This window comes from Artibeus jamaicensis, unplaced genomic scaffold, assembly GCF_021234435.1.
Source record: "Artibeus jamaicensis isolate MK-2021 breed Jamaican fruit bat unplaced genomic scaffold, CSHL_Jam_final contig_473, whole genome shotgun sequence".
Taxonomy (NCBI): domain Eukaryota; kingdom Metazoa; phylum Chordata; class Mammalia; order Chiroptera; family Phyllostomidae; genus Artibeus; species Artibeus jamaicensis.
This window is the reverse complement of record NW_026521851.1, coordinates 2,858,592-2,883,997: the sequence shown is the minus strand read 5'-3', so window position 1 is coordinate 2,883,997 and position 25,406 is coordinate 2,858,592. Positions and strand designations below refer to the sequence as shown.

General features: G+C 45.1%; 1 protein-coding gene across 2 annotated transcripts in view; it reads right to left on the bottom strand.

Moving 5' to 3' along the window:
* Positions 1 to 25,406, bottom strand: part of RYR2 (ryanodine receptor 2) — a 544,399-nt gene that overhangs the window by 94,072 nt on the left and 424,921 nt on the right. For both annotated transcript variants that reach the window (XM_053667877.1, XM_053667878.1), the window contains exons 63-70: positions 16,572 to 16,632; positions 15,124 to 15,362; positions 13,671 to 13,752; positions 11,677 to 11,807; positions 8,489 to 8,809; positions 6,127 to 6,367; positions 5,629 to 5,716; positions 3,216 to 3,308 (exon numbers count right to left, since the gene is read on the bottom strand). In XM_053667877.1, coding sequence (XP_053523852.1) covers positions 3,216 to 3,308; positions 5,629 to 5,716; positions 6,127 to 6,367; positions 8,489 to 8,809; positions 11,677 to 11,807; positions 13,671 to 13,752; positions 15,124 to 15,362; positions 16,572 to 16,632 — 1,256 coding nt within the window. The remainder of the gene's footprint in view (positions 1 to 3,215; positions 3,309 to 5,628; positions 5,717 to 6,126; positions 6,368 to 8,488; positions 8,810 to 11,676; positions 11,808 to 13,670; positions 13,753 to 15,123; positions 15,363 to 16,571; positions 16,633 to 25,406) is intronic.

Sequence of the window (25,406 nt, the reverse complement as noted above, 5' to 3'; positions counted from 1 at the left end):
CCGCCTTCTCTGCTGCTCCCTATGCTGGAAAAGCCTACCGAGAATGCCTTCGCTCTTTCCTTCTCAGCAGCTTGGGCTGATTTCAAGTCCCGCTCTCAGATTCCCAAGTTCCTACAATCCACTGCTGTGCTTTTCTAGTTAATCTTAGAAAGAAAATGCACATTGTAAGTCTAGAGAAGCTTATGGATAAATGAAAATGCCATGGTAATTTTAGGTTGTTGTATGTCTTATAATTTTCAATACTTAACAAAAATTTAAAGATAAATGGTACAGTTTTGTTTTGACAAATGCCTGTTTTGCTTACATACCACATCATACATAAAAACTATCATAAAACCCTTCTACGTAGAGCCAACTGTGTAGCCAACTCTCACTACGTGAGAGACCTTCCTCGGGGCCTTAACCCTAACCTGGTACAGACAGACACGATACACAAATCAGTGTTAGGTGGATATTTGGGATTATCTCTGGGTGACCTGGTAACAACTGCAAAGAGCCACGCCCCTCGGGGGGCTCTCACGCTTGTGTTGAAGATTATGTTCGAACCACAGGGTCACCTCCAATGTCAGGATCTGATTTTTACTGGGTAGTGGGTGAGTATTCTTCTCATGTAGGGGTATGTTCTAATGTCAAAATTAAAATAATAGTCCCCTACCCACTTCTGCATGCACGTCAAAAGTGTCTTTGTACAATAAATCAAACATTGAAGATATTTTCATAAAAATGACATTATAATTGTTTTGGGCTACTGAGAAAAAAGCAGAAGTGGATATAATATACAAATAGTTTGCTTGCCCAAAAGGAAGGGAAAAATATATCACAAGAGGATGTTGAAAGTTTTTCCCATAAACAAGGAAACAAGGGAATCATCTTACAGTAATGCTTACCTATTGTGTTGCATTAATTATATATTACAATATATCATCACATACATTGTGTATACTCCCTCAGTAAAACCATGCAAGAGATGAGCATATTTGACTCTTGTGTGAACTAGAAACATTATTTCGAGGGAAAAAAGAGGTTATTGCACTTATGTAATTTAAAATTCAACAACATATGCTGGCAAAACTAAAAATATAAAAATAAAAATAAGGAAGCAAAGCATAGCCACCAATTTCTAACATTTTCATCAATATTATTTGCTTTCTATCTTGTGTTGGAGTGTTAGCAGTCACAGAGTAAAAAGGAGAAAATCTAGGACACAGCATTAAAATGGAGAGGCTCCTATCCATTACTTTCCTCCCCGCCCCGAGAACAGGAGAAAATGTTCCCACTGGTCTATGCTCCAGCGTAGCTCCCTGGGTGGGCCGTCTGGGAGCTACGCTGCGAGCAGCGCTGGATGCAAAGGGGGACAGAGACAGAGGGCTTGGGCAGAACCCACCAACATCTGCTCTCAAGACCTGTGATCTGTCTCGCGTGTGACAACACTGTGTCATCCTCCCAAAGGAAACGCTGGCCTCTCCCGCCCTCTCTGCAGCTCATCGTCCCCTCCGGCCTGCACTGACACGGTGGGGGAGCCACTAACAGGCTCCAGCTCAAACACCATGAAATGTGTGCCGTCCGTGCCGCACCTCCTGGGGTGCGTCTCCCTGCCTGACACTCAGACTGTTGGCGCCGAGGACAGAAAGTCACCCTTTCTCACCGGTGTTTCAGGGCACCGTCACATGAAGCAACAACAAGTGCCCCAAGTGTGCAAAGCTTCAGCATCCGGTTTGTGTGTAATTGTGTCAAACACATGGCATTTCTAACTCCAAACAAGACTAGAGGTAGTGAGGGGTGCCACTGTACAGTCCTGGGGGGTCACCCACAAAGCCGCCACCGCCGACTGGCCCCTCGGGGTTCAAAAAGCTGGCCCTCCCACACAGCCCTTTCCCCATGCGGAGTTGGGGGGACTGACCTCCTGGGCCAGAGGCCACGTGACCGCACATCTTAGGCCACGCGGTGGCCTACTTTCTGTGTTACCCATGCAATACATTCATTTCTTATTTAGTAATAATTCAGTGGCAAACACATACATTTTAAAGTGTTTTGATAAGAAGTTCCTCTCTTTCCCAATGCGTGTGACATCGGGAAAACACAAATCTAGGGGCCTGCTTCCCACCTTCTAGGTGAGACCCCAGAACTGATCCATATGCCTCTTCAACCCTGCAGCTGCTGCTCCGAGCGCTGTGTGTGCGGCACACGTGACGCACACACGTCTACTCTTGATGAATGCAGGACCCACTGCCCCCGCCCACCAGTGGTTTGCTTTGCACGGTCCAGTTCCCAGCAGTCAACCGTGCTCTGAAACTATCAAATGGAAACTTCCAGAAATAAACAACTCAAAAGATATTTTGAGAGAGAGGGAGACCAGCCTCACATAACATTTATTACAGTATGTTGTTATAACTGTTCTATTACTGTTGTGGTTAATCTTTCCTGCACCTAATTTATAAATGAAACTTTATCATATGTTTGTACAAGGTCAGACACTATCCACAGTTTCAGGCATCCACGGGGCTCTTGGAAGGCACCCCTGCAGATAAGGGGAGATGACTGTACGTGACATTGACCAGTAACATGTATACTACGCTGACTGGCTATGTTGTAAGTATGTGTATTAAGCAAGTCTTTTTATTCACACACTTTGACACTATGGGGCTTTGCTGACTCTTGCCTGCCCTTCCCAGGGCAGTCAGCTTTTAGTGCCAGAAACTTACTGGCCCACAAACACATCTTTTCTATATGAACCTACCAATCCAGTGTCCATTTTCTGCAATCAGTTCCTCTGCCTGGGCCCAATCTACCTGTCCTAATGATCGAGGACCAGGTGCCAGACAGCCAGCGTCAGCTCCTATGATCCACAGCCCTGAAATGATTCAAACCAACCAATCCTGTACCTGCTCACCCTACCTCACCTGGGCCTTGCCCCACACACCACAGGAAAGGTTCTTGCACACCCCCTCCCTCGCTGGCTCCTGACTGACCCTGAGGCTCCCCTGCACACCCCACCAGGCTGTCTGCTGCTAGGGAGCTGTGAGTACAGACTTCCTCCCTGACAACCATTACTGTATGTGAATACATCAAATGCCTGCCACCCTCAAAACTGTGTGTTCAGTAAAAATTACCTAATCTATTAAATTCCACGCACAAACCTTTAAAAAACCTTAAAAAATCAACCAATTAAAGTTGCATTCAGACAGTTTTAGTGCCGTGACACAGTGCATGAATACCTTCGACATCTTTGACTTGGTGTCAGTGATCAGGAAAGACATGTTGTTGATTTCATTCTGGACAACAAAGTTCTGCTCTTCTCTCTTGAAATTCTGAAAGTTGCAAAGGGAGTTGCAGTTCAAGTCTCAAAGATAAGAAGCCTGTGTGATCAGAGGTGGCACAGGACCCACAGTGAATACTGATTTGAAACATAAGGCTTATCAAGAAAGAGAACAAGTATCTCTTGACTATCTGATAAAGGCTGGATAACGGCAACAATCCTGGGAACTTGACGGAAATACTACATGTTTCAAAGGCAGGAAAACCAAGGTTTGGAAAAGGTACATAACACACTCATCCAGCACGGGCAGAATGAACACGCAAGCCAGCCTGGGCTGGGGAAAATGCACGCTGCCTGCTGGGGGTGGCCAGGCCTCCCCAAAGCACATGCGGCCGGGATGGACCCACCCGTCCCGACAGCCTGCCCACTTTCTCAAATCCACACCATTCTTTCCTTCCCTGTCAACCTAGGGACACGGGGATACTGGCAACATGAACCACTGGGTCTGGCACAAATAACGCCCCTTCTTTCCCTCACAAAATCATAAGCATGTGATTCTGTCACATAACACTATCACACTCGAGCACACTATATGACATTTTAGGTGAAGTGTTTGGATTAAAACTGTAAGTTAGTGCACCCGTATTATTTCCCTACCAACCATACTCCAGCAGGCATTACTTCTGCCAGACCCTGTATTTGAGCAGTGAAGCAGAGAATACACAAAACGAGGGCAGAAATAACCGCAGAGTTGTAAGGAGAGGTCGACGAGCTAACCAGAGGCCTTCCTTTATTAGATGAGTAAAACCCAAATCACAGGTTCCATATGAGCATTTAAATATGTTAGTGAGTGGTAAGTGAGGAACTATTTTTTGTGAACAACAGTGAGAAGAGTAAGCCTTGATTTCCATTCAGTTATATATTCTGGTTTCACTACCAATAATAACATGGCTGCTCATATGGTCTCATACTTAAGTATGTAGGTAAGTATATACATGTCACATATTAAAAGGTTTATGCTTAAATATACCCATTAGATTTAAAAGCACATATTCGGAATTTTTTTCTTAGTCTTGAAAGTATCATTAGACATTCATCTAAAAACCTACTGATCATGATAAGTGATCAAAAAACATTCCAAAATTTTATCTTACATACAAACCTAAAGAAGTTCCTTGGGGTCTTCTGTGACTGATAAAGTTGAAAATTCTCAGTTATTCCAAGAGAAATGTGCAGCTTTCAGTTTTCTTAAGTGATTTCTCCTGGGCCCTGGATTCCCAAACTTCCGTCAGAAGTTCCTGAGTGACCGAATGCCTCCCCTGAACAGCAGTGACTCGGGTAGGAAATCATTCCTTTTTAGAGGAACGTAATTTCTTGTGATGTCACAGTAAATAAATGTCCATGTGAATCTAAAATCCACATGTTAAAAAAGGCCACTATTTCACATAGTATTTCTATGTGATGGTATTTTAAATGTACATTTCTACACACATTTGGGTATTAAGCTTAACAGACTCCTCAAGGTAGGCAACAGATAATACTTATATACTAACTATTAAGTATAAAAATGTTCTTTTTAGAAAACAGTACATTTTCGAAGTAATCTGATTTGCATGCCAGTCTGACTAAAAACACCAGGGAGACACCCCAGGGGGGAAACCGGGGTTGCGGCATTTTGTCTTTACTTTCTCAGAGACTCCCATTTAAAAAGTACCGTCATGTTGTCACTGATACAAAATTGCTCAGATTTTAAAATGATATGGGACAAAAATAAGTGCTCACTTACCCATATTCTGCTAGTTATTGAAAATTGAAGAATATTACAAAGTTCTTCTCAGGACTAAAATCACTTTCAGAGTTAAAAACAGATCATTCTACTCGCAACACACAAAGTAGTGGCGATTCACTACAGATGCAATTGGTAAATTCTACCGCCAAGACTCCCGGCAGGAGTTTTATTTTATTCTAACTCGTGAGCAGAACAAACTTCCTAGAGAATCGAAAGAGTGTGCTGACAAAGGAAATTCAAGGTGGCGACACAAGTGTGTCCCATGCAGACGTGACCTCGTGCAGGCGTTTCTCGAACCGAGGCTGGAGCGGTCCCAGGGACGCAGCGCAGCACCAACCCGTGTCCACATCACCCTGAGACGTAGGGCAAACGTAACCATGTATGGGGCGTAATTAAAAATCCCTCTGATTTCAGGAGGACAAATGACAAAACTCAAAAGAAGGTTTGGCTCAGACTCCCCAGGGAACCGCTTCTCTGTCCTCACTGTTAGGTGACACCGGTAGACAAGTTTGAGAAGCACTAAGGAGCTGGAAAATTGGCGAATAATCCGAGCAGCAGGCACTGCCCGCACTGTCCTACTCACGTGGGACTTCGACCAGTAGATGAACACCTCGGCCACCATGCGGAAGAGGTCCTCAGCCTCCGGGGTAGGCTCTTTGAGCCACTTCGCCCTGGACCACAAAATGAATAAAGTGGCTGCTCAGTTAAACCTAAGGTTAAAAAAAGTACCAGTGGCCCTCCCAAAGCTGAGTCTGAAGACTAGGAACTCGGGGCCGCAGCTCCCCTCAGAGCACGTGGGGCCGAAGTCGCCGTCGTCACGTTTAGAGGAACTCAAACCCCGGACTGGCAGACTGCCGGCATTTGCCTGCGAAACACGGACTGCTCCAGAAGCACTTGCTGATGGTCATTTTAAGGTGTTCCATGAAAAAAACTTATCTAGAAATCCTTGGTTACATTGTTGACGGCATCACGAACAGGCTCAACACTCAACAGTCAGTGAAGGAGACACAAATATTCAGGATGCACACATAGCAAGGCCAGGGCAGAATTCGAGAGATGGAACCACATTGGAAGACCGTACCTGTTGTTGTCCACAAAGCGAATCAGGAGAGGGTAGAAGGCATACAGGTCCCTGGCCAGCGTGGTGAACTCATCCAGGATGAGAAGTTCGGCCTCGGACATGTCCCCCCGGGCCTCAGCTTTCAGATGGTCTTCCTCGGAAACCACCGTGGCTGCCTTTTTCTTCAGTTTCTCCATCAGTGGCAAGAAATGAGTTTTCAAGAGCTGTGGCTTCACTTTATTTATTATAGGCTGGGAAAACACTGTTCGAAGAGAGACACCAATGTGGCACTCTGTGCATGCTGTCACGAGGACACTGCAGTTAGGACGAAGCCCCACTGAAGGCCCGCCCCCAGCACACCCGCCTCCGCGGCTGGTCCAAAACTGACTACTGAATTGATGTGCAGTGCTTCCTTGTTTTCAAAAAGCAACTAACAGCTAATGTAGAATACAAAAAAAAAAAAGATATTCATTCTCTTTGCAAATCAAATCTTTTCACACAAAAAAGAAAATCCCCCAGATGGAAAGGCTCCTGGGCCCTTCCTTAGACACAACGCCCGCCTCTCAGCTGTCAGCCCAGACCACGTGCCGTTCCCTCCCCAGAGGCCCCGTCCCATCCCAGTGCAAGAGCTGGGTTAGTGCACCACTCACAGCTCGTCTATGTAAGGACAGGTGCGCCTGCCAGCAATCCCTCTAAACCCGATTAGCACATTTTACAAGGAATTCCTTCCCTAAAGGGAACACATTATGTTGCAAAAATGTATAAAAGAGACATGTTAAAATCAGTCATAATAATCCTACCTAAGTTAGTAAAACATTCATGTATTTCTCTGGAGTTTTTATAAATAAATAACTTCACAAATATATACTAAATGCATTTTTAATTCATGTTTAAAAAGGTGTAGGTTTATTCCTGGGCTCTCTATTCTGTTCCATTGACTTGTGTGTGTGTGTTTTTATGCCAGTACCATGCTGTTTTGATTAATATGCCTTTATCCACCAAAAGACAAACAAAAAATCCAATTACAAAAATAAGCAAAGGACCTGAATAGACACTTCTCCAAAGAGGACAAACAGATGGCCAATAGACATATGAAAAGATGCTCAGCATCACTAATCATCAGACAAACGCAAATTAAAACCACAATGAGATATCATCTCACACGGGTCAGAATGACTATTATCAATAAATCAAAAACAACAAGTGCTGACGAGAATGTGGAGAAAGGGGAACGTTGTACTAAGTGGATGCAGACTGATGCAGCCACTGTGGAAAGCAGTATGGAGATGCCTCAAAAAAATTAAAAATGGAACTGCCTTATGAGCCAGAAATCCCACTTCCGGGCAAATAAACAAAGAAACCCTAAACATTAATACAAAAGGACATGAGCGCCCTATGTTCACTGCAGCATTATATACCATCACCAAAACATGACAGCAGCCCAAGTGTCCACCAGTAGATCAGTGGATAAAACAACTGTGGGACATGTACACAAGAGCACATTACTCAGCCATAAAAAGAAGGAAACTTTACCCTTTGTGACAGCATGAATGGACCTAGAGAACATTATGCTAACTGAAATGAGCCAGTCAGACCGAGACAAATAACCATCTGATTTCACTGATTTGTGGAATGTAATGAATGAACTGAACTAACAAGTGAAATACGGACAGGTTCACAGAGAGCAGGATGTCAAATATGGGGATTTAGGGGGTGGAGCGAGCAAGCAAAAAGGAAAAAGGACTCATCGACATGGACAACAATGTGACGGCAGGGGAGAGTAGGTTTTACAGTGATAAATGCTAATGGAAAAACACAATGAAAAACTCTTAAAGCCCTGGCTGGTGTAGCTCAGTGGACTGAGCACGGGCCTGCGAACCAGACAATCGCGGTTCAATTCCCAGTCAGGGCACATGCCTGGGTTGCAGGCCAGTTCCCAGCAGGGGACTCACAAGAGGCAACCATTCATTGATGTTTCTCTCCTTCTCTCCTTCCCTTCCTCTCTGAAAATAAATAAATAAAATCTTAAAGAAAAAAAAAACTCTTAAGAAAAAGAAAAGAATCCACACAATGTCAGCACAAGAAAGTAAATAAAAGAAATCGCTTCCAATTATTCCACAGAAACGGGCCAGTGGCACATGAACCGAAAGGTGGGTGCATCTCGATCACCCTCCTTAGTCCTGGGAAGTGAAAAGTAGCCAGCACACGGAAAGTTACTCAGTGTGACGCCTACACTTTTAAAGAAGAGTGTGACCGACATGGTAACACTTTTTGGCACAGAATAAAATATTGATAAAGACTAAGAGGAGAAAACTCTGGTCTTCTTTATCTCAAATCTCTTTGGAAATCCGACAACTTTCAGTGGGATCCCCGCACCCCTCACCTGCTAGCCTCTTCATCCAGGCCCCCTCGTCAATCCCCAGGTTGTTGTAGATGATCTTCAGTATGTTCCCCAGTAGGGTGTTCATGTGCTCCGAGTCCAGGGCCGTGCAGCAGGCCTCCGCCCGGCCTGGGTGGTTCTCGGGCCCGTGCTCCCACCATCGGGACATGTAACTACACAGCAAAGGCAGGATGACTTCCATCACGTGTGGCATCTGCGTGTAGCGGATACCAGACTCGGCTAGTTCCACTATCTCCTCCATGAGCTTCTCCAAAGATGGTATGTTTGGACAGACATCTTCCACACTCGCTGGCAAATTGAGAGCTAGAGGAACACACATGGAAATAAATGGTGACCACTGAAAGAAGAGACACAACCAACCACTTCATTGGAGCTTCAAGATGCAATATGCCCACACACCTTCCCTGGGCCCCCCCCCATTCCATAGCATCCATGTCCACCTTTCCCTCCTCTCCACACTCCTACCCTACCCCACCCCACCCCACCCCTCCGATCAGCAAGCGACCATTCCTCATAACTCAGAGCAGACAAGAATCTCGACGTCTCTGCTCACACGCCCTCTGTCTGCTCCCACATTCGCGTCCACCCTTTTCAGAGGAAGCAGTTTTGGGGTCCCTACTCAGGGTCCCAGCGGTGCTCCAGAGCCCGAGCCTGCCCTACAGGAGGGCCTTGCTAGGTGGGCCTCACGCGCAGCCCTTCCCTCCATCAGCTCCCCCCACTGGCCAATAAGCTCAAGTCTCTCCTGGTCATCTGCTCTCCAGGTGCTGGTCCATCACCGGCAGTGGAGGCCCCAGCTTTCCAACACTCGCAGTTCAGTTCGTAGCTCTGACAAAACCTCCCTCCCCAAGTCCCTCTCTCCTCACTTCCCTGCATCCGTTCTATCATGACCCTCTTCACTCACTGTCTTCTCTGCTGAACTTCTAGTGTGGTTTTCCGTAGGGACCTGTCTTTGGCTCTCTCCTTTTCGGGCTTGTGTGCGCACCTGGGCACACCTGCCAGTTCCTAGGGGCTCCTGCCATGAGCTAACAACTCCAAAGTCACAGTTCTTAATTTTTGTGTGCCTAACACAGAATGTCTCAAAAGCAACTAAACCACAACGGGTCTCAATTTAAACTCGACTCTCTCTCCTCTGACCCACCCCTTGAGCACGTACTCCATTGGTGACGTCATCCAGTCGCCCGGCTGGAGGCCTGGAGAAAGCCAGGCTGTGGACTCCACCGCCCCTTGCAGAGCGTGGCCCAGCCCAGCACCTCTCCTACCCGGGTCACTCTGTGCACCCCGCCCAGGTGTCTGCTCTGTCACAGCTGCTGAGCCAGCATCACACGTCCTGGCCTCTGCCCTGAAGGATCTCCAAGGGGCACATGACTCTGGCCATACCCCCTCTGAAAGCCAGGAAGCCCTACCCCTTACCTGACCCAGGAAGCCCACCTCACTTCTGCGGGCTTTCCACTCCTGTCTCACTTCACATTCCTTTCCCTCCTGAAGGCTAAATCCACCCCGAAGAGCTAGAAGGTTCTCCTGACATGCCCAAGCCTCAGTGCCCTGGTTCCAGCCCTGCCCGGGGCCAGCGCGGCACTGTCTCTCCGGCTGTTCTGCCAACACTGCCCTTGCGTGTCCCCAGGTTCTTTACTCTGAATTCTGTCATGCATCTCTATCAGTCTCTTTGCCACTGCCACTGAAAGTCCCCACGGAAAAGAACCAAGTCTCAGGTATCTTTGTGTCATGTCTCTCCATCTACTACAGTGTAAATCCAAATATCTGCGGAATGACTGAAAAAAGGAATGGGAGGGAATCATTAAATTCACTCCCTCTACTTGTCACGCAAATGCTGTTACCCCTTATCTCTAATGAATATACAATATCTCTAATGAATAATGAATATCTCTAATGAAATCCGCTTCATTCTTGACTCACAGCTAAACTTTTAATCATAAATAAGACAACTTAAAAAGACATGTTTATACAGATGATTAATAATTCAAACTCAACCACATATTACTATTTACAAATACATGGTGGAAATTTTGTAGAAAAATATTGCTCAGTCACATTTAATATGATTTTGCTTAACTTCCTAAGTTATATAAAATTAGAATTATAAATAGGCAAATTAAGTCATGAATATTTGTATTTTTAAAAGAGGTTTTATTTGCTTTATCAGTGTGGCCAGCAACTGCCAGAAAACACAAGTCACGCACAAAGAGACCATCTGGGCAGCGAGTTCTGCCCCAGTGAACAGCAGAAGGCTCTCCCCTGAGAGGGAACCGACCACCCCAGTGAGAAATGACTTGAGAGGACACTTCTGTGATGGCCAGGCCTAGAAATGGGGGACATCTGCCATAGTGTCAACAATGAAAACTTTTTTACAAAAAGGCTGATTAAGAAATAACCTGCTTCTGCTTTTTTAACTATTGTTATCCAACTCAATTTAAATCCTAGTAGATAATTCTAATAAGTTCTCAAAGGCCAGTTCTTGAAATCACTGGTAATGGTTCTAGAAGTTTTCAATGGGGACAGTGAAAAAACTGGATGGATCTACCCAAAAAATTATCAGATTCTCCTGAATGTAAAGTCACATGATGCATAAATATATACAGACAGGTACTATACACACAGACATAAGAATCATAAGGATACACATGCCAGGGTCAGGTACAAATTAACGTCAGTGATTAACTGTTTTAGATTTATGTTTTTAAGTTTTGTAAATGATAAAAATCAACCAAAATAACTGGGGAAAACTCACATGGAATAAAAGTGTCCCAATCATGTAGACATATTTGGTGAACAAAGAAAAGTGAAGGGTACAGATGCATACATGTAATAAATAAGAATGTTTGTTTATTCTTTACCTTTACCTACTAGAGAAAACTGAACCAGAAATCCAACTCGCCTATTATTCCTCTCTGCTGATTATTCCGCCTTACCCTTACGAGGGTTGATTGGTATGTGGCTCAGTAAATTCGAAGAAAGTGAACTAATTTTCTTTCAGAGACACTAAAGGAAGAATATACACATCATCCCCCAAAATTCTAAGTACCAATGCTTAAGAACAAAGCGCAGTGGGGACCACAGACTGAAAGAGCCCATTAAAAATCACCGCAGGAAGACGCACTGTGAGTCATGAAGTTTTAGCTTCGAGTCTCCAACACAGCACGCCATCTGCCTACCTGCTCGCTCTCGGGAAGACCTGGTGTTGTAGATGGAGTAGCTGTTGTGTTTGTTGAGATGAGTCTCGAGAAACGCCACAGGAAAGGCACCGGCGAAGGCTGCCAGACACTCCCCCAGCGAGGAGCGCTGCCTGGGGGGGGAAGATGACTGTGGTTTTCGGGTCTCCCGAATCGTCCAAATTATATTAAAATTGGCAAGTTTGCCTTAACAGGGACAATAATAATGCAGCTAATAGCATTAACCACCAAATGTAATTTCTGTATTACAAATCATCTTATATTTTCATCCCTGCCATTCAAAAAAAATAAAAAGGCTAAATTATCTTTCAGCTAAAACAGTAAAGACCAAAATAACAACAAAAAAAAAAACCCTGTAAATCCTCCACAAGCTTGGACATTTCTTTTCTGTATTTCCCTTTTTCTTTTTCAACATAATGACTTATTAAGGAAGAATCCTGCAATGTGATAAATAGATTAATAAAAAATTTAAAGGTACAAATATTAATAATTAATATAACAATGAAAATTTTACCACATGTAAGGAGTATCACGTTACCTATGAAACATTACAGCATACAAGTGCCAAAGCTAATCATGACGCCTGAAAATAGATTTATCATTTTCCAGGGCACGACAGTGTTTGCGGAATCGGCTCACTGCCCGTCAGCCCCCACCCCGGCCCAGGGCTGTGCCGGCACGTTGTATGTTTACTAAACATCAGCGTGTTATAGACTCCTCAACCGATTTTAGATAAATAAATATTTTAAAGTCAATAAAATGGGTATAATTAAGGTTACACAATTATCTTGGGCAGCTTTAAATTTCTCACTGAAAAAATATAATACTTAAAATTAACAATGTCTGATTATCTAATGTTTTAATTCAAAATAATGAGATATTCAGTCAGCTAGGACACATGTTCCTTCATATGATGGCACTGAGTAAACTAGAGTCCAAATCAAACATTTAATAACATTTCATTATTAGAAATAACTTAGGAATCAAGAAATCACACAGATCGCAGGTTTTGATTCAGAGAGACCCAAGACCCAGTGTCTTATTCCTAACACTCAAACCACTGTAGAAGAATGACTTACTCTTTCTAATTTCCGCTTTCCTTAACTAAAATGGGGATGCCGAATGGCAGAATGTAGGAATTTAATAGGTGAAGATATTTCATGTGTGACTTCAAGATCAGTAATTTAGTCCCTTACACCTGACTGGACTAGTCCATTCACTAACAATTCATGTCAATTATTTAATAATTAACTTTATGTTTTTTATTTAAGTAGTAATTCTCAGACCAGCTATGATCATTTGTGTTGGTATTCTAGAAACAGCAATTTTTCTTTTAGATAACTTATACTAAAATTACTTAAGTTTTATTAGCACAATGTCACTTTTTTATTTTTTTAAAAATAGCCCTGGCTGGCATAGCTCAGTGGATTGAGCATAGGCCTGCAAACCAAAGGACTGCGGTTCAATTCCCAGTCAGGGCACACGGATGCCTGGGTTGTAGGCCAGTTCCCAGCAGGGGGATGCATGAGAAGCAACCACACATTAATATTTCTCTCCCTCTCTCCTTCCCTTCCCCTCTAAAGATAAATGAATAAAATCTTAAAAAATATATCTTTTACTCAACTTCAAAATTTTTTTTACATTCTCCCCAGGTCATTTTATAATTGCAAGATATATATGTGTGTGTATGTGTGTGTATGTGTGCGTATGTGTACACACACTAGCAGATTCCTTCACAAGTCTCATAACACTCAGGTCCAAACTTTATATTATAGTCTTTACCATAATTGCTTTACGTTTTTTCCCCATAGCTCAGCTGTCTTTTATTATATCAACTCAAATCTATCTAAAGATTGCGTAACTATTCCCAAAGAATTCAGTACATTAATCAGTTTAGTTTATAACTAAGGAAAAAGTTAGAAAGTGTTATAACACTTGAAACAGCTATTAAGGCACAGTTAAATCCGCAATCTTACCTTTCCACATAAATACTCTTGCTTGTTCCCAAAGCATATAAGCTGGTTAGAATTCTGTAACAGGATACCTGCACATCTTCCACTAAAGGAAAAGAGAATCTCACATGAAGAAAACCACTTATTATTTGTACCCTGTCCTAAAAAAGTTCAGGCTAAGAACAGAATTCCATCTTAAAGGCACACTAATATTTTCATGTTGGAAAGACACAATATACGAACAAACAATACATAAAGTGAAATGTAAAAAGTTTTCCCCAAACAAAATTATTTTCTTTTGGGAGTATAAAGCATTCCTGTGCTGTGACTTTCAGAACATTATCAGGAACAGTGGCATCACACTTTTTCTATAGGTGTAAGAATGAAAGATCTCTTCAGGAAGAAGTCACACTTGGAAGTGTCGGGCGGACAGGCAGACTGTGACTCCAGACCGGGAGACACCATCTCCTTTTGGTCTAAAAGGGGAAAACACGGGGTCTTTCATTTCAAGTCTCATGAACAAGCAAGAGGATGCAGGAGTGCAGAGGGTGTCAGTTATTTCTGAGGTGACCTGACGTTTACAGTATAAATAAGTCACTTTGGTCATTTTTGAAGCTAGAGAATGGTAGGTGACCTATGACCCAATAAGATGTGATTAAAGGTAAAGAAATCTGAGAATTTTGAACTTCAAACTTCTAATTCCAACCCTGGAACCAGTTCCTGGAGAAAACACAGCAACACACATGGAGAGCCCATCCCGGCCCTGCAGATCCGCCTCCTGACCCACACTGGCTGCTCCGGGTGAGTGAGCGCCGCAGGCAGGTCTGCGCACTCAGGGCGCACTCACCCGGCACCTCGGGTGTGAGTGTCAGGGCCGGGTCTGCGGTCAGGGCTGCTGGATGAGGGCTCACATCAGCATGAAGGCAGGATACCAGGGCAGGTCCTGCGCTATTTTTTTCACATACCGTTGGGCATTCTGTGGCTGTTTCTAATAACTAGAGCATCCCAGCCCCAGGCAGCTGGCTAGGTCCCCAGTGCAAAGAGACTGACACCTATTAGCACAAGCTGCTTGGGCTGCCTGAGTCAGCCAGTGACTGGGACACACGCCGTCTCGGCAGCCTTCACACCTGTTGGTGGCGCAGCCCGGGGGACCAACCTGCATCGACTGGGAACTGAGCTGGGCACCTCTCATGCTATCGGTCCCGTGGTCAAAGCACGTGAGAGAGTGGCCTCAGAAAGGGACCATGCAGAAACAGTCAGCTTTGGACTTTGTCGTTGGCCAATGTAGAGCAGGTGGTCCAGGGATTCGGTGACCCGCCCCTGTAGGAAGGGTTTCTGTAACTCACACGTCACCCTAGAATGTTCTGCAAAGCAGCACTCCAGTGTTGGAGCTGCGTCTGAGGAACCCAGGAGTGGCTTTCACAACGTCAGATTGCACCACCCGGTAACCAGGCTCTGAGAAACAGAAGTCACGTACGTATGAGGTCTTCTCCAAACTGGTGCTGGCCGATGTGCTCGAACAGCGAGGACAGCACGGGCAGCAGGGCCACGGTGGTGTAGTTGATGATCTGGGTGACGCCCCTGGGCTGGTGGCGCGTGTGGGTGAACTGGCCCTGCTTCAGGTTCTCCAGTGTCTGCTCCAGGTCCTCAGCGGCGCTGTCCAGGAATGCCCTGAGCGCACTCTTCACGCTCTCCAGGCCTGTCTTCATGACTGTCCTGGGAGGAGGGGGGCAGGGGCCTGTGAGGCCAGGGAGCTCAGGCCACGGCCGCCTGTCTTTCTGCACAGCATCCACTCGCCCGCCAACTTTTAAATCTACTCTCTAACATTCTTTCAACACACCGAAGACTCAGCCATTGTGCTCTGTAAGTGCGTAACTGTTCCTAACCTCCCTCACAGTCAGCTTAATTAGAACCTCAGACCAAAGGGCAGGGCTAACACTGTCTATCTTCCACCAGCATAAATGTCACCAATACTTACTTTATAGCTAACCAAACCCAGCTTCTGAGCCAGTTTAGTTACCCCAAAACCAAACGAATCTGGAATGTTTCCAAGGCAATGGCTGTAAAGAAATATTTAAGGGCAACTAAACCACATCACCACATGAAGTCTCTATTTGTGCTTTGAGGGTGGCGATGGGCCTTTGAAGGCTGACCATTCAACAGTCTAACACCGCAACCTGTAGCAAAAACTGAAGATGGGTAATGCCTGTCCTTTCTTGTTTGTTACACAAAACACCCCAAATAAAATTTTAGACACAAAAACAGAAAATCCAAGAATATCATGGAGCTTGATACTCTTATTCTGAAAACTGTTATTTAGTTTTATTCTTGATAATAAAACTTAGTTTCAAGATGTTCAGAAACGTTTGTTTAGATTTACCCTCGACAGTAACTGAATTTACTGTTGTGGCTTGGAGGCTGGAGCAGTCTCGCTGAGTGGGTTGACCAGCCCTGCAGTGCACACACTGGGATGAGTGGGCGTGTGGAGGGCAGGGCCGGGCCGGGCTGGAAGAGCGCAGACCTGGGAGCGGCCCTGCCGCCTCCCGCCCTGGGCACGTTCAAGTCTCACTTGACTTGTCTGTACACCGGGAATAGACCCCACGTTTCCTGTAAAACTGTCACCGCACACGTGAAGCCCCGTCTCACGCAGCGACATCGTCACGATCTCTAAGTTGGAAGTGCCATTTTTACCTCACAGGACACATTCCCAGTTCAATCTCCAGTTAGGTACTGAGTTGCTATAGAAATTACTTGAAATTTAAGTAACAATTTATATACGACTGTATCAGTAATTTACAAAAGGTTTTCTTTTCACCTAAAGTCTTCATTATAACCCCAAAGAGTAAAATCAAGACAGTGGGTCCATTTTAATGTTCTCCAATGTCATCATTACACTCACTGACTCAGATAAAAATATCCACGTACCTCGCATCCAGCGTCTGGCCCAGAATGTGCAGGCAGTTGACAATTGATGTTGCGTCATTTCCTGAAGAGGAAAAAAGAATGCTGCGTAAATTGCCCTAAGAATTTGTTGGTGTTCTTCTTTTTTATTAATGCTTGGGTTTCAAAAATTAGTCTACAGAACTCAATAATAATCACTCAATGAAAAAATGTTTGCTAATCAAGTTTAAAATCATGCAGTTCTTCTGCTATAAGTGGAAATGCAAACGTACAAGGGGAAGCAGTGAAGCGGGTCGGGTCAAGGAGCTGACATTCTCAGGAAGCGTCGAAAGCAATGCACCGGACTGAAGAGTCTGACCAAATTCTTCCAGCGCACCCTCCCCATAGCAGCTCATCTTAGCTTCAAATCACATTGTGTGACAGCTTTTTAAGTCAGCTCATAGCCTTCATGAAATGAGGCAAGCTAAAACTTTAATAAAATTAATTCCGTTTTAATTACCCCAAGTGTCTCTGCTTTCTAATTGCATTCAACTGCATCAGATGAATTAATCTGCCTGAATGGTACTGGTCTTCAGTGAAAAAGAAGCACCAAGCTATCATGTAAAAAAGCATCAAAAGCCGGAAAGGTTTAATTCTACCCTGATGAGATCTTTGAAATGAGGCTGACTCTTCTTGAAAGTTGAAATTCCCTCATTTTGGTTGGGAGAAATATGAGTTATATAATTACTATATATATTTTGATTGGCAGAAATATGAATTATATGATTACTTTCTCTCTCTCTCTCTACACACACACACACACACACCAAAAAGCAAGCCCAAAGTCACAAAGGGATTGACTACTCACGATGTAGTGTGACATCATGGCTTCTTCATTCTACATTCCATATACAATGTGTACGTGTGTGTGTGTGTGTGTTCACTATGTAACATCATTAGTTCCTAGACCTGAGGTTAACAACCCCTATTTGAATATAAGATTTTAATAGATTTGAGTCCGTTATATTCTTTACACAAAAAACCCTAAAATTAATTAAATAAATATATATGGATGTTAATGTGCTTTAGAGTGCCAGCAAGCCAGTTTTGTGAGTTGATACAATAAAGAAAATAAGTAAGGCACTCATGGATGACACCTTGAGCTCTCTAAGAGAAGGTCCATTGATCTTGTGCTTTGTATCTCAGAATTTCTAGTGATAATAAAGGCAAAACCAGTAGAAGGGCAGGATTTTTTATGTCCCAGATACTGGCTGGTGGCAATCACAGGGCTTGTACTGTAGTCCCTGAAAATAGCACTCATTCAATTATTCATTCACTCAATAAACACACGTTAAATACCAGGCATTCGCAAACTTCAAGTAATAAGCAAAACAGTAGTTATTAAGCTACTTGCATTTTCATAAGAAATACAGAAAGTAAACAATTAATAAAATTAATACTTGACATCGGGCCACAGTAAAAACATAGCAGGAAGTAGGAATTAGAGCAAGTGGACAGAGTTTCAGAGGAGAGGTCCTCAGGCCGTCCCCAAGGAAGTCGTAGCAGGTGAGCAGAGCTGGGCACGAAGGACCTGACCTTGCACACAGCTGGCGGAGGCCTGGGCAGAGGGGGCGCATGCGTAAAGGCTCGTCTGCAGAAGATGAGGCGAGGATGTCAGTGAAGGTGGCTGGTGCTGGACCCGGGGAGGGGTGACGCCTGCAGAGCAGGCGGGAGGCTCCTAAACCTGGTTACCAGAGCAACAACTCTGGGTGTTTCTTTTTTTTAGGTTGCAACTAAAAGACATTCTCAGGTTTCGAACAGACTGGAATCTGATGTTGGATGAGGTTCCAACATGCCAAACTGGAGGAGCAAGAGCAGACCGCAGTCAGGAAGCTGCTGTGGTGGAGCCAGCAGAGTCTGTGGGAGAGCTGATGCAGGTGGACTGGGATCGGCGTATCAGCAGTGAGGACAGTGAGACCAGAGTTAGCTTTCTCCTCGTGCAGTAAGTGGGAGGCCAGGGAGTCAGGAGACCAGAATAACTTCAAGATGGTTTTGGTGAGCAGTCGTGTGAACAGCGGGTGGATAGGGATGGGGCCCTGTGACTTGCAGAGACGAGAGAGGAACAGACTGAGAAGGGGGGCAGGGTCATGTCCTCTGTGGCCCCCAGGTTATCTTCTTGGAGATGCCGAGCAGGCGACTGATGGAAAAATCTGCAGTGCAGAGGAGAGATCCTGTGGGAGCTATGAATTTGGGCACCTTACACACAGAGGTAATATTTAAAGTCCTGGGCCTATATGAAATCAGCCAGCGTGCACATGTATATATATAACTGAAAAAAGGCCGCGGGGCCTGGGACGCCTGGAGAATAAAAGGTAAGGATGGTATAGCACAGAAGAGGAGGCGGGAAGGCCCGGGAGGAAGGGTTCACAGGCATCAAGGATGAGGCTCAGGCAGCTGTCCCGGGGCACCAGGCAGGGAGGCCGGCCCCCACTCTCCCCTGACTCACAGCCCCCCCCTCCCTTTGCTCTCTGTATACGGGGCAGAGCTTGTACAGCCTAGGCCAGTGTTTGGCACAGGGCAGGCACTTCGTTAAATCCCTGGGGGCAGGCAAGTTCGGTGCTTTGGATGAAAACGTGTCTGCTGAGCGTCAGACTTCTGTGACAGTTAAAGCCCCAAACTGTAAGCTCCGAGCGTCCATACATTTCGACGTCCTCCACGTTGGACTTGGAAAGACTTTGAGTGCGACCACCTCAATGTGGGAAAACAAAACGGCAGACAAGGACCCCAAGGACACAGAAAAGGTATTGGCTAAATATTCAACCCTTTATGGTGCAGGCCAAGTGAAAGCATCTATTTCAGATAGACAGCTAAATAATGGTTATTCTTAAAAAAAAAATACGGCACAGAGGAAGGTTTTCAAACCAATGAGAACCATCTAAATAATTCCCTTCTGAAGGCTACCCACACCACCGTTCAGAAATATCATTTAGTAGCAGCAAGAAGGGTAGTCAAGAAGGGTAGCAAATGCTAACATTTTGAAGTGATGATTATAGTTTTATGTATTAACTCTATGTAATGGCTTAACTGCTCTATATAATGTAAAAAAAACAAACTTTGATGCTTTTAAGCTCGTGCTTTCTCAAGGTCCCAGCTACTTCCCTTGTCTTCAAACACAGCCCCCAGACAGCTAGGGAGAGAGACGGTGACGGACCGAACCCCATTTGTGATGAAGACTGTGCTGAGCTCTATGCAAGCGACTAAGCGTGTGGGTGACACTCCTAGCTGGCCTCAGACGTAATCACAGCAGATGACAAGCAAGGCACCGATGCCCATAACACAACGTCACTCTCTAAATAAAAGTAACGATGTTAAAGCTGTCCAAGGCTAAATATCTTTTTGCATTTTAATCCCCAATTGGCTCATGGTTTTCAATGGTTTTTAACATAAGGTTTGCAATCCTGAGGAGTTTGCGATGTTATCCAGAACCTGACCTGCTCTGTCTGCCCCTGCTTTGTAGGCTGACCTACTGAGGACCCTGGAGTGCGGCCCTCTCCTCGGGCAGGGGGGCAGCAGCCACGCTGACCTTTCTGCCTCTGCCCCACTCCCTCTGCATGGCCGTGCCCAGTGTTTCATGACATTCTCTTCTTTGAACAATGATTAACCTATGAATCATGGCGGGACCCCTATTAATAGTGTAAACTAAAATCGGGCTAAAATATAATTTCTCTCAGAGTGATGAGTGAATCAAGAGAACCTGAAGAGTACCAGCGACTTTTGTCACCTCTGGAATCTGTAACACTGACAGAAATAAAATTACCAATTCCTTAACTCACTGAGAAGTTTTGGTTAAACTGAGAACATATATCTGATAATTACACATTACTCATTGGCCCCACAGTAAGGAAAATCTCTCATACCAATATGTTCAAATGAAAGAAATATGTGTATTGCTCTAATACTATCTACTGACATTATTTTCATTACAGTGTCTGAATCTGATGTTTCTGCCTCTCCCTAGGAAGTGGGTTACTTTTTATAAGGCTTATAAAACAAGTCCAGGGAACTCTTGTCTTTGCCACACGTACTGTCATCAACTGCAGGACATCTGCGTGAAGGACAGGCCTTTGCTGTGCCCTAGGGGCAGTCACGTGGTCCCGAGCAGCAGGTGTGCCCAAAGGAACGTGCCGTCAGGGGAACGCCACCCTCAGGAGTGCCCCGTCCTGAGTGTCACCACACTGTAATGACTGTCCCCTCAGCCTGTGCGCCCTACAACCGTGAGCAAGCACAACCTGAACTTTTCAGGGATGACACAAACGCACACGAGTTCTCTGATCTCTCCAGAAGCAGGAGCACAGAGCTCGTGGCAACACATGCTCGGGTTTCAGGAGCAGACACAGAAGGAGGAACGTCAACTGTCTGCTAATTGTTCAAGGAGGGACACCAACTGAGAGGATTCACTGTATTACTTTGCTATTAAAACTCCTGCACACATGACACTAAGATTTATGCACCGGATTAAATGGGACGAACTCACCCAGGAGTAAGAAACAGATACTCAACGAGCACTAGCGCTTCACTGCGACACCCAACACTCATCTTGTTCAACGTTCTGCAGCTGACACTAGAGCTGAATTAATGATGTGACGTGCTAACTTCTAGAGTCATTCAGGGTCAAACCAACAGAAATATTGGAGCACAATGCTCATTATGTTACAGAATGCTTGCTTTTTCCAGACATTCCTAGAAGTCTGTCTGTTATTAAATTTGGAACTTCTCCAGTAACTCTGAGGAATCTCTGGACAATTTAACATCTCTCTAATGTGATAAAAAAAAATTCACCAGAAGATGAAAAAGTAGAAAAGGTCCCCAAGCAATAACTATTTTGGGTGTCAGTCTTCTCACATCACTCCTTGGACAGAAAGGACCATGGCTGGTAGAGTCCAATCACCCTACTGGAACGGTCACAGATCATGCACCATTCTGGGTCAGGGAAAGGGCCCTGTGCATTTTCATGGACTGCTTAAGGAACTTAAGTAACACGAGTCTAAATTGTGAGGGAATTACGTAGATACTATATAACTTAACAAAAAAATGTTAAGTTTGGGTTACTCGTGAATGTAAGAAAATTTCAAATTGAGAGCACATTTCTCCTTGCAGACATCTGCTCACTTATCTGTTAGACAAGTGTAGGCTTCTTGAAGGCAGGCCCTGGATGGGTCATTCCCTCAGTCATCAGAGACATATAAAAGGCCTACTATGTGTCAGACCCCCCTGCTGGCACTGAGGATACAGCAATAAGCCCTCAGAGAGCTGAGTGGTGCCGAAAGGCAATGCTGCTCTGGCCACAACGCTGCTCTGGCCACTGCATCAGAGAGGGGCAGGGCTGGTGCAGGAGCTCCGAGAGTGCCCCCGCGGCAGGAATGACATCCGGGAGGTGGGCGGTGACCCAGAGCAGAGAGTTTAGGCTGAACTCTGAAGGAGGCACAGTGGCCTCCATGGTGAGGGTGAGGGACTGAAAAGGTGAATGCTAGGGGGACCCTGTGGCCATCAGCAATACCAGTACGAGCAGGGACCCTGGACAGGAAGAGAATTAACCCAGTCGAGGAGCAACTAGAGGGCCCTTCAGCTGAAGCACAGTGAGCAAGAGCTTTTCGCAAGAGTGAAATGTGAATGGAGGTCCACAGGGGACCCCACGAAACACTCCAGAAGCCAGATGGAGAATTCTGACCTTGATTCTAAAGAAATGGAAAGCCACTGGCAGGAGTGAAATGGGACACTGTGTCCTGGGAGAGGCAGGGCTGGGAGGAGCCCCATTCAGAAGGCTCTGAAAGGACACAGAGAGAATGGCTGGCCCTGGGCTGGCCGGGTAGGAGTGGAGGCAGCGCTGGCTGACAGGAAAACCCTTTCCGAGCCCCCCAGCCTGCGAGAACCCTTGCACGCAGCAGAGGGCACGGAGGCCTCACCGCACGAACGTGGAAAACAAGGGCCAGTGCGCCCTTAGACTCGGCCTCACAAGCAAACCCATGCCACTGCTGCCCCTGACCCCCGGCTGCCACCTCTGACAGCGTCAGAAGGCCTGTGCTGGGCTGTCATGCAGGGTCTGTGTGGTCTCTAGCTGCCTTGAAGTCGGGAATTGGAACTTCACACAGCAAAGGTGGGAGCGGGGATTGGCCAAACTAGTTCCTCAGTCAGCACAAATTCCGAAACAGGAAACCAGGGTCCTTCCTGCTGGGTCCTGTCCGCACCCTGAGCCCCAAAAGACAAGATGGTGGGGATTTATGTCACTAGAGGGCATTTCAGAGTTCTGGAGGTAAGCCTATACATAAACAAAATGCCATTTTTCCTATCAACTATTTTAATGAAACCAGAGAACTACTGTTCTGCAAGGAATACATGGTTTGTCCCCCCTTTTTAAACCTTACCTTTTTCTAGTACCAAATGATTGCATGAAACAGCTCAAAGGGACTATCTGAGGCATAAAAACAGAGAGAATTAAATATCTTTAATTCTCAAGTGTGCTTCAAAGGCTAGGAAAGATTTAGATTGAAGATACACACAGATGGATTAAGTCCAAGTTTTGGGATTCCTCACTTTAAATCAGAAAAGTCTTTCAACTGCAGATGAAATTTGGAGATATCACTGTAATCTGGCATCCAACTTGGACAAGTATTCAGACTCGCTGCCCACAGCCACCGCCACTGGGACAAGGTCTGCCCTTCTGTGTCATAAAGCTCTCATCATCTCAACAGCGCTTCCCTGACACGTTTCGGGGCAACGTGCCTCTTCCCACCTTTCACTCTGCCCGCAGACGCCGAGCCTGGGGGCTTCTTTGCCAACCTCCACACTCGCTGATGAGGAACAGCTGGTGTATGAGGGCCGCATGGTGGCCACTCACACGGCAGCCTGAGTGCACTGCCCAGTATGAGATGGAAACACGCACTACAGCTCTAAGCCTGACAGACCTGTTATTCTAACCTCGTTCGAAACTTTAAAAAAATGGTTCGGAGACATGAAATCCCTTGTCCGCATCATGCAACTGGTTTAGTTACACAGGTAGGACTTGGCACCTAGGATTTCCATTTCAAGGCCACACTGTTCTCTCCAGGACCCCAGGGGAGTGTCTGAAGCCAGATTTCAACTGTATCATCTCTGGTTCATGTGTCTTAGACTTAAAGATTCTGATAACTGGAGATGTCTGCATTTGAGTATGTTTCATTAATAAAGGCCTCTTGAAGTTTGTGTTATTTTACAAGAAAATCCCAAAGCAAATTGAAATAATAGTAACAGATGCTAGAATAATATAAAGAATTCACAAAAATACAACGTTGAAGAAAAGGTACAGGGTAGCTCTCCATTAAGTTCCTGTTTAAGATTTTAAAACTAGCATTTATATGCTAAGGGATTTAAAATGCAACACCTAAAAGGAGTATTAAAATTACAGAGATGGATGAACATTAGCAGTCCAGTTCTCTCTTCTGATGGGTATGACGTGTTACATGTTCGAAAGGAAAAAAGGTTAAAGAACAGTCCAAATAAATCCATGGTAACGGAAGTCCGCATGGAGCCCCTTTTCTGAGGGTTTGAGGAAAGGCACAGGGGAGGCTTCAGGGGTCCCAGAAAAGTTCTCTGTCTCGGCCCTGAGCAAGTGGGTGTGAGCGCAGGTGACGTTTCATCACGCTACAGCATCAGGCTGTCCTTGAGAGTCGCAGGCTTCGCTGCATGTACGGAATACTTCAAAAATTATTAAAAGGAAACCACAAGAGATATAGCACAGGAAACCAAGGGTTCCCAGCATGTAAGAAGCCAGAAGCAGCACAGCAGAAGTACTGTGCTCATCACCAAGAGTGCCAGCGTGCAGCTGGGAGACGCGCCCCTGCAGAGCTGCTCATGAGGCTGCACTCCCTGAGGCCAAGCAGCGGCGCGGAGCCCGCCACTGTCCGGAGAGGGCTGAAGCCCTTCATGGGCATTCTGCCCGAACTTTTCCACCGAGGCTTTTATGCTGAAGAGAACTCAAGCAAAAGTCAGTGAGCTGGAGCTGGAAATTACTCAGAAGATAATCTCTAGCCATGGCCGGTGTGGCTCAGTGGGTTGGGCATCATCTCACAAACAGGAAGGTCACAGGTTTGATTCTAGTCAGGGCACATGCCTGGGTTGCGGGCCAGGTACGCAGTTAGGGGCATGTGAGAGGCAACCAATCGACATTTCTCTCCCTCTCTTTTCCTCCCTTCACCTCTTTCTAAAAATAAATAAGTGAAATCTTTTAAAAAAAGAAGAAACTTCTTTTTTGATTTTTCCACATTGATTTTTGATAACCAAAACATTAATGCAAAAACTCACTTTATGTGAAATGTAACATTTAATTGCTAAATTTAAGAGCACCAATATTAAATATAATAATGTTGGAGACCAAATTCAACATCAAGTAATTATATTCACAAACTACCATTTCTCAAAAAATGTAATGTTTAGAACTTACAGGTGTTGCGTGTACATACATATTTGCATGGATACATATGTGCACATATGTACATATACACATACAAATTCCTCAGTTTACTCACTGTGCCTTTATAGAACTAACTCTTAGTTCTTCCTATAAATGGAATTAAACTTACAACATCTTTTCCATTACACCCAATGTTTCAATACTGGAATTACCATAACACCATCTCAAAACCTACAGAGCACAGGGCTAACGCCTGCTCTGTCGGCTTTTGACAGCGGACACAGGACAGTCCCGCATGCTCTGCCCATGGCCGCAGTGTCCCACAGCCCCCAGCCGGGCCTCCTGTGGCTTGTGGAGGTGGTGCTCAGAGCATGGACTTCAGCTATGTGAATTAGAGACCAAAAACACTGACCACGGGGCAAGCGGTTCTAGAA